Source organism: Solea solea, chromosome 11, assembly GCF_958295425.1.
Source record: "Solea solea chromosome 11, fSolSol10.1, whole genome shotgun sequence".
NCBI classification, from domain to species: Eukaryota; Metazoa; Chordata; class Actinopteri; order Pleuronectiformes; family Soleidae; genus Solea; species Solea solea.
This window is the reverse complement of record NC_081144.1, coordinates 11,103,092-11,116,441: the sequence shown is the minus strand read 5'-3', so window position 1 is coordinate 11,116,441 and position 13,350 is coordinate 11,103,092. Positions and strand designations below refer to the sequence as shown.

The window sequence follows — 13,350 nt, the reverse complement described above, 5'->3', positions numbered from 1 at the left end:
GAATCACTGTTTCTTACTATATAGCTCATCTCTTTGGAGTCTGAAACTAGAACGTTTTTGTGTTTTGTTTAACTGAACAGTTACATGAAAATCAAACTTTTTGTGCAACATTCAAAAAGCTGTGTTTGTTTAACTGTGAGCTCTTCATTGTTTAATTACCTCATCTGTTGAAACCAGACACTCCCCACAGCAAAGTCAAACTAATCTTCAATCTAATTCTTCACATTTTGTTTGCAGCTGTGGAACGTGTCTACACTAAGATCACAATGTGAATAAGAAAAGTGATTTAAGTTCATCTCCCCCAAACATTTATAATTATATAAATTTGCTTGATGAGCATTTAAAGGAAGACCGACACTCTGCTACGTCAGGACACACATCAGCATTCATCTGAAATACCTGCAATGTCGTTTATTTTCGGAACACATTTAAAAATATGACTAACAGCACAAACATTTACCCCAAACAGCAAGGACTTGCATGAAAGTAAAAAAGAAAAGAAATAATTATGGAGAAACAAAATCTCTTTATAAGGCCATTGATTGAGTTGTGTATTTGTTGGTGTGAAACTCTAAATCAGGTACATGCACACATACACACACGCGTCAAATGACATTTTACTCAGTACAGTGAAAAAAAAAAAATGGTATCAGATCCACAGTACATATTAATAATAAAATTGGTCAATTTCGGGTGTGGAAGTACAAAAACAGGAATATTCCTTCAGAGCGGCAGGTTTTAGTTTCTAATTTCCGAGTGATCCCTCTTTTTTTTTTTTTACAGCTTCAGGAAAAAACAGTTTCTTCCTGGTGAAAAAAAAAGCTTCAACGAGGGACACGAGCCGCTTCCACAGCTTCACTCGAGTAGATTTTAGATGTTGTCGACCATGACTGGCTACACTGATCAACCACAGTCCGACATCACAGTGTAATGTATTTTTTTTTGTCTCGGGGCTGATTGAAGGCCACTGGTATAAAACAGTGCATCTGCCTTAATACAGACTTTTCCCAAAAAAGACAAATACATAGAAAAACTATCATGCAGTCTCAAACTTAAGATTTTTTTTTTTCTTTTTATGAAAGACTGGTGTGTTGATCAAAAAGGCTGCCGTCTGCAAAACTTCAGACGCTTCGTCTCACGTCAACTGGAAGAGTAAGCCACTTTCCTGGTTTCAAGAAACTCACATTTATAGAGCATGACATGCGAGTACCACGTTCAAGTGGGAGAACACTGATGCTGAGAGTTGACAGCAAAGGGAGAAAAGAGTGAGCATGTTAACATGAGAAAAACTGAAGAGAAAACAAATACATAAAGAGGTGAAAACATGACAGACAGGTGCCCAAAAGGTTTTTAAAACATAGCGGGGAAAACAAAAAAAATGGGGAGTGGGAGGAAATAATAAAATAAAACAGTAGCATGAATTTACAAAAGCGCTTCTGAAGCTGGACAGGATAAAGTGAAGATGGTGTCCTTGGTGGAGACAGTTAGTCAAAAGGCCAAGCGAAGACCCGACTGTTGCCTTATCCCAGAGCGAAACCCTGACCCTTCAGCTGCTTTTTCCTTCATATCTGTCAATGTGGTTCACACAGTATTTTAACTATTTCAAACTGGAGACAGGTGAAAAAGATTTAGTTGGTTTGAAATGTAACCTTTTGGCCGGGATAGTGTGCGGCACAGAGCTGTTTGCAGTGCCCAACATGCACCAAACTGCCAAGGTTAGCCGGGGGACAAAGTGGTCTGTGAACCAAACAGCCGGGTTTTCAGAGGTTTGTCATGTTTGATTTGTTTTAAATTTAAACACATACAACCACACACACATTCACACACATACATACACACACACAGAACATTACTGTTTTTTTCCACACTGAATTCTTTCACCAAAACCAGATATGTACCGCAACTGTCTGGTTTTGGGAAGGTTGGAATTGAGGGTAGGGCCTGGGACTAACAGACTGGTAGGTGTGTAGGAAGTAGCGGCAGTGACCATGGCTGGATTGTTGTTGATTATTGGTAAAAAGGTGTTTCAGGGAAGCAGTCCGAGGAGGAAGAAGTCCAGCAGGTTGGGATTCAGATTCAGGGAAGTTGTTGGTGGGAAAGGGGACACCAATCAAGATCAAGTTTGGTGTCAGATATGAAACCAAACTGGCAGCCTTGGCTTGAGGACAGATCTTGTTTGCAGACCAGTAGCGCGCAGTCTTGAACACTAAAACTCCTCTTCCTGCGGCGGTTCATCAGCATCCGGTATGACAAAACCCTCCTGCAGAAACACAGAGGGAGATGGTCAATGTTAACATGCATGTTAAAAGTCCAATTTCAGTTGGACAAAGACAATAATTGGGTTCCTCATGTCATGTAAACATGTTAGTCCAACTAAAATTGAGCTGGTCTTAGTCAGACTAACATACCTGGATAACCATTTCCTCCCTAGCCTTTGACCTATAAGTAGAAGGAGATGATTAGTGCTGAAACAATGAATCGATTATTAATCTATTACTAAATTAATCGACAACTATTTCGATAATCGATTCAAAGCCTTTTTCATGATTAAAACAAGATCTTCGATTGTTTACGCTTCTTAAATGTGAGTATTTTCTTAATTTCTTTGCTCTGGATAACATAGAAATCATTAAAAGTCAATCATTTTGGTTTGTGGACAAAACAAGACGTTTGAGAACATCATCATTTCCGGGTTGGACGAACAACGATCAACATTTTTAAAGGTTTTATGATATTTTATGGACCAAACGATTAATCGAGAAAATAATCGATTATGAAAATAACCGTTAGTTGCAGCTCTAGAGATGACGCAGATTGTTTGTTGTCACTTTGTTACTAGTAACCACTAGCATATTATCTATGTATTAACTAGCTACAGGAAGTTAGTCTGGTGCAACCTAAATTCATAAACTAGTAGTTGCAAACTAGCTGGTAATTCCTAAGGCTTAAGTAGTTAAATGGTTTAGTCATTACTAAAACCTTAATTTAGACTTCCGCCAAAATAGTGCATAGCCACCCAGATCACAAGACAGCATATTATACAGTGTGGAGTGCATTGATCCTCTGGCGAGAAAAGATTGTCATGTAAACTCTTGTTACCGTGTTGTTCAGGTTGCCAACCATTGCCTGAATCGCCAACTTAGAATCTTACATAAAACTAAATGCATATTGCCATTTGAGTAAAATGACCTTTCATTTGTCACGTCTTTGTCACAAATCTCTTGGTTGCCTCGCCTGAAAAGTGAGGAGCAAGCAAAGGTTGCAACCACATTTGAATTTTAAATGAGAGCTTAATGGGTTAATGTTTGTAGCCTCAGTGAGTGAACTGCATACCATTCCTCTGCAGACATTTACAAAGGCATCAGCAGTTGTTAACTGCAGCACAAATGGGATTTAATGAGATGCCAAACGATGAACATCACAGATCATGAAGGCTTAGTGGAAACCATTCAACAGAAAGAGGCTGGTTAAATTCTATCTATCTATTTATCTATCTATATAGAGAGAGATATAGATATATATATATATAATCTCTTCACACAAACGGTTTTATTTTGTAAACTGTTGCTGTATGTTTGTGTTTTTTAATAAAAATATAAACACTGTCTGGCAACAAAAAAAAAAAAGTCACCCACTGGAATATTTTGTTTGATCACCATAAGCTTGATTAGAGAATGCAGTGGTGTTTAGATAATCTTATGAAACATCACAACAATTTTTTGCTTAAATCTTGTACTGGTGATGGGAGATTTGCACTGCTGCTGTGTTTAGTCTTCAGCATGTCCCAAAGATTCTCAGTGGGGTTAGGGTCTGGACAACATGGAGGCCAATCCATGTGTAAAAATTAAGTCTCATGCTCCCTAAACCATCCTTTCACAATTTGAGCCAGATGAATCCTGGCATTGTCATCATGGAATGTGCCCTGAAAAACTGAGTCATTCAGTATTTTTAGGTCAGTCAACATTTTTGTCACCTTTTTGGCCACCTAATGCAAACCCAGATCATAACAATGCCCCCACAGACTTGGACAGTTGGCATCAAGCACAATAATAAGAGTATGTGACTTGTTTTGGGCCAGGCAGTGCATTCATTAAGAGTTCATGGTGATGACGGCGCATGTCACCCATGGCCACAGTGGGCGTCACTGCTGTGTTTCTAATGAATTCGACCAATAATGGAAGAGCTGTCCTTCGAGGACAATGCAAGTGGCTCATTCACTCCAGCTTTTTGTTTATATATTGATTAAAAACATGATGAACAATCTACCAATCTTTAGGATCAATAGATACAGCCTCATAAAACAGACTTGAAACTCACGTCTGTGGCGTAGAGGATATCCATGATCTTCAGCAGTGTGGGGTCGCCCTCTTCTTCCTTCTCCTGGCAGATCAGCTCAATGTTCCGCAGTTTACCAAAATAAAAGTCTCTCTCCTTCTCCATGTCATGAATGGTTGATTTCAGGGAATCAAGCTATGGACAAAAAGTTAGGATGGAACATTAAGTTCTTTCTACTTCGACAAATTACTTCTTTCTTTTTCATGGTGTTGTACTGACCTCGGTCAGAAGCTCTGCCCGCTCCTCATCGACTCCTCCCGATCCTGACTTTTTTGCACTAACGGGAGCTAACTTGGGTGCCACCTTGGCGACGGGTGGCCTCTGTGGGGCTGAGAAGACAAAACAACAAAACATTGCTGAAAAAACACTTCAGGTGGACTTTGGCAGCATTTTCCAACTATAACTCAATAACAATTTTAGATAATTTGACAAATCACAGCTCTGACCTTGATTTAAGGCCTTCTTAGGGGGTTTGTTGAGAGCGGATGTGGCTTGGGTGGGTGTGGGCATGGCGTCTTGGCCCTGTCTCGCTGTCACGGGATCATACTCATTCCCATCGTAGTTGGCGTCAAAGAACTTCTTAAACCACTGAACAAACTCAAAGTTGTCCTGGAACTTCCCCTTAACCAGTTTGTCCACTGGAATGATCTGAAAACAGAAAAAAACTATTAGCATTCACTCAACAAAAACCCCATCCGTGTTTCTCGGTATAGCAGTGTTATAATCTTGTGATGCCTGGTGTAATTCCCATTGCAGAGACAATTAGTATTTGTGTGTGCTTGTTGATACAGGAAAGGGGGTGTGGCATCACAATGGTTACTGCACAGCATTATGTCCTAAAGCCATCTGCAATTCGGCCCAACCCTAAGATGTATTTCATATCAATGTCAGTAACACAAAACTGTTACATTCAGATCACAGATGTAAAGGGATATGCTTCTTTAACAGCTGACCGACTGGATTAAATTACAAAAACCTAATGTACTTTTTGAATGGGAAAGCTTGGAAAAAAAAAAGGAGACATTTGTTAATATACCAAGATAAAAAAAAATAATGCCTTCTCTGCTGACACACCCACACATACACACAACTTGAAGCAAAATCAAAGCCAGTAAGACAACAGCCAGAACAGCCAGAGACTAAGCAATGACGGAATCTGACATCATCAGACAATACACACCTCCAAAGCATGATGACCGAGTAGACAACGCAGACACACCTGGGATTAAAACCTTCATTGGTTGAGAATGTATTGATGTGCTCTATGTGTTCATGAATCAGTGACACAGATGTGAGGATAAACGCTGTGTAGGCATTTGATGTCTGATGAGTTAACAGGGAGGAAGTTGAGGCAGCTTTGTCAATAATCCCACTAGTAACTGCTGCATGTTGTGCGAAAACAGTGACTAGGCATGATGTGCCCCACATTTCTTAATCTCTGCTGGATTTTCAACAACACAAATAATAGTTACCTTAACCGCTTCAGGTCTGCGGCAAGATGGCGGCGCAGACGCATGCAGCGGCTTTGCTCTCTCCGTGGTGGTTCGTGTTTGTCTTGTTCGTCTTCCCTTCCGTGTCTTTTGTGACAGCGAACACTTTGATTTACGACCGGTTTGACCTTATACGGATTGGGACATTCTACGGTGAGCTAGACGCTGCTAAATCTCATCGTTTTGATCTCCCGCACGAGATCACTCTACCAGCGGGGAACCCGTGGATTACCTTACCGGGGCGGAGACGCAGGAGACGGCGCAGGGAACGGCGCCAGAAGCGAGGCAGCAGGGGGGGCATTAAGGTCCGACTTCGGAGAGCCCAACACAGACCGGGGCTCCCAAGCCTCTTCCTGACCAACGCCAGATCGCTCGGCAACAAGTTGGACGAGTTGGCGCTGACCATCGACGCTCGGAGAACAACTACAGACTGTTCGCTGGTGGTGATCACAGAGACCTGGCTACATGCGGGGATCCCAGACGAGGCCATTATTCTGGCAGGACGCACAGCGCACCGGGCTGACAGGAACCGTAACTCCGGTAAAAGCAGGGGTGGAGGAGTCTGCATCTACTCTAACAACAGATGGTGCACAAACGCCACAGTGACTGAAAGACACTGCTCACCAGATCTGGAGTTTGTTACCCTGAGATGCCGACCATTTTACTTGCCACGTGAGTTTACTGTTGTTTTTTGTTTTGGCAGTCTATATTCCACCAAGCGCAAATGCCAGCGCAGCTTTGAGCATTCTGCTAAAAACTATTGGAGATCTTCAGTCTGTACACCCGGATGGGATTTTTATTGTGGCAGGAGACTTTAATCATGTAAACATGCGGTCCGTCCTCCCCAATTTCCATCAGCACGTTACATGTCCAACTAGGGAGGGCAAAACACTGGACCATGTGTACAGCAATGTTAAAGGAGCATATAAAGTCTCTGCCCTGCCCCACCTCGGCCAGTCTGACCACCTCTCTCTCCTGCTTACCCCGGCTTACAGACCTGTCATCAAAACATCTGTGCCTACAGTGAGAACCATAAAGTCCTGGCCTACTGATGCCATCTTACAACTGCAGGACTGCTTTGAGCTCACTGACTGGACACTGTTCTCACAGCAGGATCTTGAAGGCTATACATCCACTGTACTGCATTATATATCATTCTGTATTGATAATGTTACTGTTGAGAAGCAGACCAGGCATTATCAAAACAACAAAGTGTGGATGAACAGAGATGTCAAGCTGCTGCTGAGGGATCGAGATACTGCCTTCCGCTCTGGCAACAGGGAGCTATACAATGTTGCCAGATCCAACCTAAAGAAGGGAATCAAAGAGGCAAAAGCAGCATACAGGAGGAAGATCGAGGAACACTTCAACGAGGGGGACCCCCGGCGTGTCTGGCAGGGCATTCAACAAATAACAAACTACAGGGGAACAAGGGATCATGACATCAGCACCAGCAGCAACCTGGCTGAGGAGCTCAACCACTTCTTCACACGCTATGAGGTGAGCGGGAATGAGACTGACCCCACACCACCCCCATGCACAAACACCCCAACACTCTCTGTTAGCACAGAGGAGGTAAGGCAGGTGTTCTGCAGGGTAAATCCCAGGAAAGCAGCTGGCCCGGACAGGATTCCAGGGAGAGTACTGAGAGACTGCGCTTACCAGCTGGCAGACGCTCTTACCCCCATCTTTAACCTCTCCCTTTCCACCTGCACTGTCCCAAAATGCCTGAAATCTGCCACCATAGTCCCGGTCCCCAAGAAAACAGTTATGAGCAGCCTAAATGACTACAGACCTGTGGCGCTCACTTCCACTGTGATGAAGTGTTTTGAAAGACTGTTGCTAAAAAACATCAAAGCCTCTCTCCCCCCCAGCCTTGACCGGCACCAGTTTGCATACAGGGCTAACAGATCCACCGCAGATGCCATCAACACAGCCCTCCACAACATACTGACACACCTTGAACACCCTGGCACCTACGCAAGACTGCTGTTTCTGGACTTCAGCTCTGCATTCAACTGCATCATCCCCAGCCAGCTGGTGTCCAAGTTACTCAGCCTGGGCATCAACCAGAACATCTGCAGCTGGATCAGAGACTTTCTGACAGACCGCCCTCAGTCAGTGCGGATGGGCCCTCACCACTCATCAGTCCTCACACTCAGCACAGGGGCCCCCCAGGGCTGTGTGCTGAGTCCGCTACTGTACATACTGTACACCTACGACTGTACACCGTCACACAACAACAACATCTTTGTCAAATTTGCTGACGACACTACAGTAGTGGGGCTCATCCACAACAACGATGAGTCTGCTTACAGAGACGACATCCATAAACTCATCACCTGGTGCTCCACAAACAACCTGGCCCTCAACTCCTCCAAAACCAAGGAAATGTTGATTGACTTCCGCAGGAAAAGAACAGACCCTGCCCCTGTCCACATCAGAGGAGATGTAGTGGAGAGGGTCAGTGACTTCAAGTTCCTCGGAACACACATCTCCTGTGACCTCACCTGGTCCACTAACATCTCTGCCCTGGCGAAGAAAGGTCAACAGCGCCTGTACTTTCTAAGAACAATGAGGAAAGCCAATCTGCCTCAGAAACTGCTCCAGACATTTTACACCTGTGCCATACAAAGCATCATCACATACAACATCATAGTGTGGTTCAACAGTTGTACTGCGGCTGACAGAAAAGCCCTGGACAGAGTCAGGAAGTCAGCCCAGAAAATAACACACACACAACTGCCGTCACTTTTTGACATACACCACACCAGATGCCAACAACGAGCACAAAACATAATCAAGGACAGTTTCCACCCAGGCCACTCCTTGTTCTCGCTGCTGCCCTCCGGGAGGCGCTACAGATCATCACGGTCCCACACATCCAGGCTGACCAACAGCTTCTACCCCAGCGCCATCAGGCAACTGAACTCTTGCACATAGTTGTCTGCCCACACTGACTGACACTGAAAACACTGACTGCACTTTAAAAATTGACTGTGCACTTTAGGAAGCTGTGCAATATTGAATTTTACTGTCTTATTGTTGTTGATTGTGTGTATGTCTTTTTAAACCACATGGAGGTTTGCATTTTAAATTTCGTTTGTACCTTGGTATAAATGACAATAAAAGGATTCAATTCAATTCTTACTTTTCACATAATCAAAGTTGATTTTTTTTTTTTAATGTATTCAATCTCCATTTTGGAATAAAAAGGAGACCTCAGTGAAGATATTTTTTCTACTAGTTAAATAATAAATTAATAATGATGGCGAAGACAACTTGCATGATTCAATGCATGACATTGCCATTTATTGTTCAAGTTTAATGAGAAATTTATTGCAACAGAAATACAGTTGTCTGGCCTTTAAACTGATGGTTTTCATTGTGAAAGAGCATCACAGTGTGAGTGCTTGTTTTAATATATTAATTTTTAAAATGAAACCAAAGTCCAGTTGAACTCTAACCCAAATTGTTTTTATTAAATGATTGGCAAGATAATGTAAATATGAAGGCCAAGCCCAGAATGTATTATCAACATTTTTTTTCTTTTTACACAATGCCTCCAACTTTGCTTTGTTCCTGCAAGGACAGATTTGAAAGTGTTCTAAGAAAGATAACTACCAGTTTCCTCAATAAATAAAAGGAGAAGGAGGTAATATAACCCTCTCATTGCAGCTGCATCTTTCAGCAATACAGAGATTACAAATCAACCTTATCTATTGTCAAAGTAAACCACACCGTTTACAGAGCTGTTCATATTGTATTGAACAATGCTAGCACATACAGGCTGCATACAACTTTGCTGCCAGCTTATAATAAGAAATCCCCAGAGCTTCCATGCTTACATTATATAAGATGCACTATGTAATTTGATACCAACATGTACATGTATTACTTACTTTGTCTACTCCCAGCTTTTTGAAGCAAACCTGCAGAAGCTTGAAGTTGTGGATGTACTCATGCTCCAGCTTGGCACCAAATTTTACTTTCTTGAGGGGCATAGAGTTGAGAAACAGCATGTCCATGAACTGGCAGTAGGCGGCACCTGGATAAAAACATGATATCAGTTTATTTCATTCAATTCAAGTCCTCACCTTCTTATTAAGAGCAGAAGAAGCCATCAGACATTTTGACGACATTCGATGACCTGTGTACCACCAGTAAATGACAGCTGGGTGTTTACCACCTTATCCGAGGGTGAATGAGCAGGACTTACAAACAGGTGTGTCGCTTCCTTCAGTATCTTTAAGTTACAGAAGATCCACTATGTAAAAAGCTTTTATAAAGTTTTTATTGTGTAAAAATATTTTGATATCAACTCCTTAACTGCAGATAAAGTTGTGGGATTAAAGTGAAATGTCTTGACACATCTTTTAACTGCACACTGTAAAACTAAGGATTTAGAGGTTAACATCTGTAGAGACACAATACAGGCAGATGGGTGTGAAACAAAGGTCATGTGATACAGGCACATGGACAAAATGTTCACATTTGTTTCTGTTGCCACTGTTTGAGTTTCTTTCCCTCACTTCTTAAACTGGAGTTATCGCTCCACATCTGCAAGGCACTGTACACTAACCCGTCTACATGGCCATTACAGAGAACCTAGTCATGTAAGCGAGCATGTTGACAACACTCAGCAGCCACTTTATTAGGTACATCAGCCAATCACATGGCAGCAACTCAACGCATTTAGACATGTAGGCAATTTAAACTACTTTGAATGTGGCAAGTTTGTTTGCACCAGATGGGCATATTTGTGCAACTGCTGCTCTACTGGGATTTCAGTCTGATAAGTCGGTATGCAGACAGACCGATAAATTGATACTTCACAAATGTCAGCACGAAATTCAAGCATCCAGTAGTAGATCAAGACACAACATAAACCAACAGATATGTAGGGAGCAAAATATTGTACTTGAAGAAAACACAGACCAACCGCCAGCAGTTCTATGTTGCTGTTACTGTAATGAAGCTGAGAGCTCCATATTAGCATTAGGGGTGTTGTGTGTTAGGCAGCCTGCCCGCTCTGTATGTCCCGTCATTCCTCACAAGCGCTGCTAACTCATCTTTCTTGTTTGTGGGACAGTTCACATTCCCCATATCTATTGATGAAACAACTTGTACTTCTATCACTTAGCTGTTAAGTTAGCCTTAGCCTACACTCCAGCTCTGCAGCCACAGTACTTCCTTCTATGGGGTATGCGGTGAGTGATGCCAGCTTGTCCCATAGTTCTGAGTGAGAGCAGCTTCTCACTGGAATAAATCCTTTTTTTCTCCACTTTGTTGCCAGTGAGATATCATATACAATGGACAGAAAGTACTACACAGCTAGTGTATTGAAAGGAACAAAAAAGAGATTGCATTTAACATCAGAGAACACACGACAGAGACGGAGCTACTGGATGTGCAGCCTTGTATCGACACCTTGTTGGTTAAAGACCATCTCTGAACACAAAATACGTCAAACCTTACAGCAGATGGGCTACAGCAGTAGAAGGCCATACTATCTGCCACTGCTGCCACCTTATTACGTGTCCTCAGAATCTAATAAAGTGACATGTGAGTGTTTCAGTTCAAATTAGTTTTAAAAATCTGTGTATAAAATTTCACTTTTCCTCATGGATATCTGAAGAAACAAATCCTCAAACTGAAGTGACATGTTTTATTGGTTCCATTTCACCATCAACGTAGTCAGCATCAGTCACGCACAAAGTCATGCAGTCAAGCAAGTGTCTCACATGCTCACACCAGGCCATTCTTCAAACAAGAACCCCCTCTCAGGACTGTTTCAGGATGACCCTTTGAATCACATGGAACAACCACTGACACACATTTCTTACCTGAACACAACATCTCAATCTTGGTGAGGTTCATCTGTAGAGATTCATTGATCCATACCAGCATGTCATGACGACTTAGGTTTTCACTGGTCACTGAGGTCGAGTACACGTTCACAGCCATCGTCAGTCACGTTCTGCCATGGAGAAAACAATACATTTACATAATGACAGTCTGGTCCTGCTTTACCTAACCAGACACAGCCAAACGATACCAGGGCAAGAGATAAAGAGAGTTCATTTGCATCTACAACAAAATGCCATTGTCATGAGGCAGTTTTCTCTTCACACTGGCTTGGGAAGAAAGAACATGACTAATGCACAGTGCCCTGCAAAGCAACTGCAGTTATTACTTCAGAAATTCTTTGTGTGGAGGCAAATTCTCAAGTAGACAAACAAAGGATTTTAACTAGTTAATTGTTTATTTAGTAAGTTCCAGACCTGCTTTTAGATTTGTAAAACCTTATTTTTTAGTAACAAGGAAAATATGACAGTTATTGTGCCTTTTTGTATCAAACAGACCAGATCTAGTGTAAAACCTCCATGCTAAACCTGGACTGACAGATGACTTGAAACCAACAACAGTTTCCAATTGTGTCCATTAAAACAAAAATGCCACTGCTTCCCTATTTAGCATGCATTTGACTGATTAGGATTAATTAAGAATTACAAGAAATGTGACGTCAGAAAATTCAAGAAATAAAATGTGATGGCGTTAAAATAAACAAAATATTGACACACTGGCTGTGTCAATTTGGGTTAGATTGTGATTACTAAAACATTAAAGATATGCTGTTATTTAATTGGCACAGATTAAAAAACCAAAATAAAAAAAACCCCGCTATGTGCAACGTAACACTCGGCTGATTATAATGATAAAGCGATTGACAGTTGTTATTCCCCTTGCTCACATTGGTCTGATAGAAAGCGACAGCAGCTAAATGCAACAGGGCCCGTTCCAGAACTTGAAAGCTAATGTTAGCCGCAGTTAGCCGAGTCATGAGCAGCTTAGCCTCCTTACAGTTAGCTACGCAGCTACCAATGGGTGTCAATGCGCAGTAAAACAGCAAGCTACAACTTGACAAGTGAAGGTGCTAGCCGTCAACTAATTGTTAAACGAAGGTTTAATAAAGACTGGATATGTTTCTAACGCAGGCTAAATCACTGGCTAGTGTGAGTTTATTTCAGGGATAAAGCCGTTTCCCCGCCCTGAACCCATTGAGTTGCCCATTCCGTTAGCTTGTGACTGACAATGCGACAAAATATTTATTCAGCCAAGACTGAAGCTACGTGTATCTCAGCACCAAACAAAAGGGGATCTACACCGAGAGCCTGGTCTGAGTTGTTCGGTTTACTTAGCAAATGGTGAAGGCGCATCCCGGTTCCTGCGTAATCATAGGCTAAGATGTTAGCTAGCAGAGCTTAACCGCCTCCTCACATGCCGGCTAAAGGACACCGTTAAAGAGAGCACAATTGAACCTACCACGAGTGGATTGACTTTCACAAATCTTGAACGCGATGGTTTACTTTTCTCGGCAGTAGTTCTGTGTCGTTAAATGCCAATCTGCAATTGATTAGGCGCTATCGACACTTCTGCTTTCTCTCTTGTTCTTCTTGGCAGTTCACGCTCACTCTACCGGTAGTGGAAAGACCTACTTCATGACGTCATGAACCGGGTAACG

At 42.3% G+C, this 13,350-nt stretch overlaps 1 protein-coding gene across 2 annotated transcripts; it reads right to left on the bottom strand.

Annotated features, from left to right (window-relative positions):
• Positions 1 to 363: 363 nt before the first annotated feature.
• LOC131468640 (microtubule-associated protein RP/EB family member 1-like) lies at positions 364 to 13,325 on the bottom strand. Of its 2 annotated transcripts, XM_058643129.1 has the most exons (8): positions 13,152 to 13,325; positions 11,672 to 11,805; positions 9,728 to 9,873; positions 4,782 to 4,983; positions 4,555 to 4,664; positions 4,318 to 4,470; positions 2,409 to 2,439; positions 364 to 2,260 (listed from the first exon to the last, which is right to left on the bottom strand). In XM_058643129.1, exons 2-7 carry the CDS (start codon positions 11,790 to 11,792, stop codon positions 2,428 to 2,430), a joined length of 744 nt encoding a protein of 247 aa, XP_058499112.1. In that variant the 5' UTR covers positions 11,793 to 11,805; positions 13,152 to 13,325; the 3' UTR covers positions 364 to 2,260; positions 2,409 to 2,427. The 2 variants fall into 2 exon arrangements, with proteins under 2 accessions (XP_058499112.1, XP_058499111.1); XM_058643128.1 differs by lacking the exon at positions 2,409 to 2,439 and having other exon boundaries at positions 13,152 to 13,324.
• Positions 13,326 to 13,350: the final 25 nt, after the last annotated feature.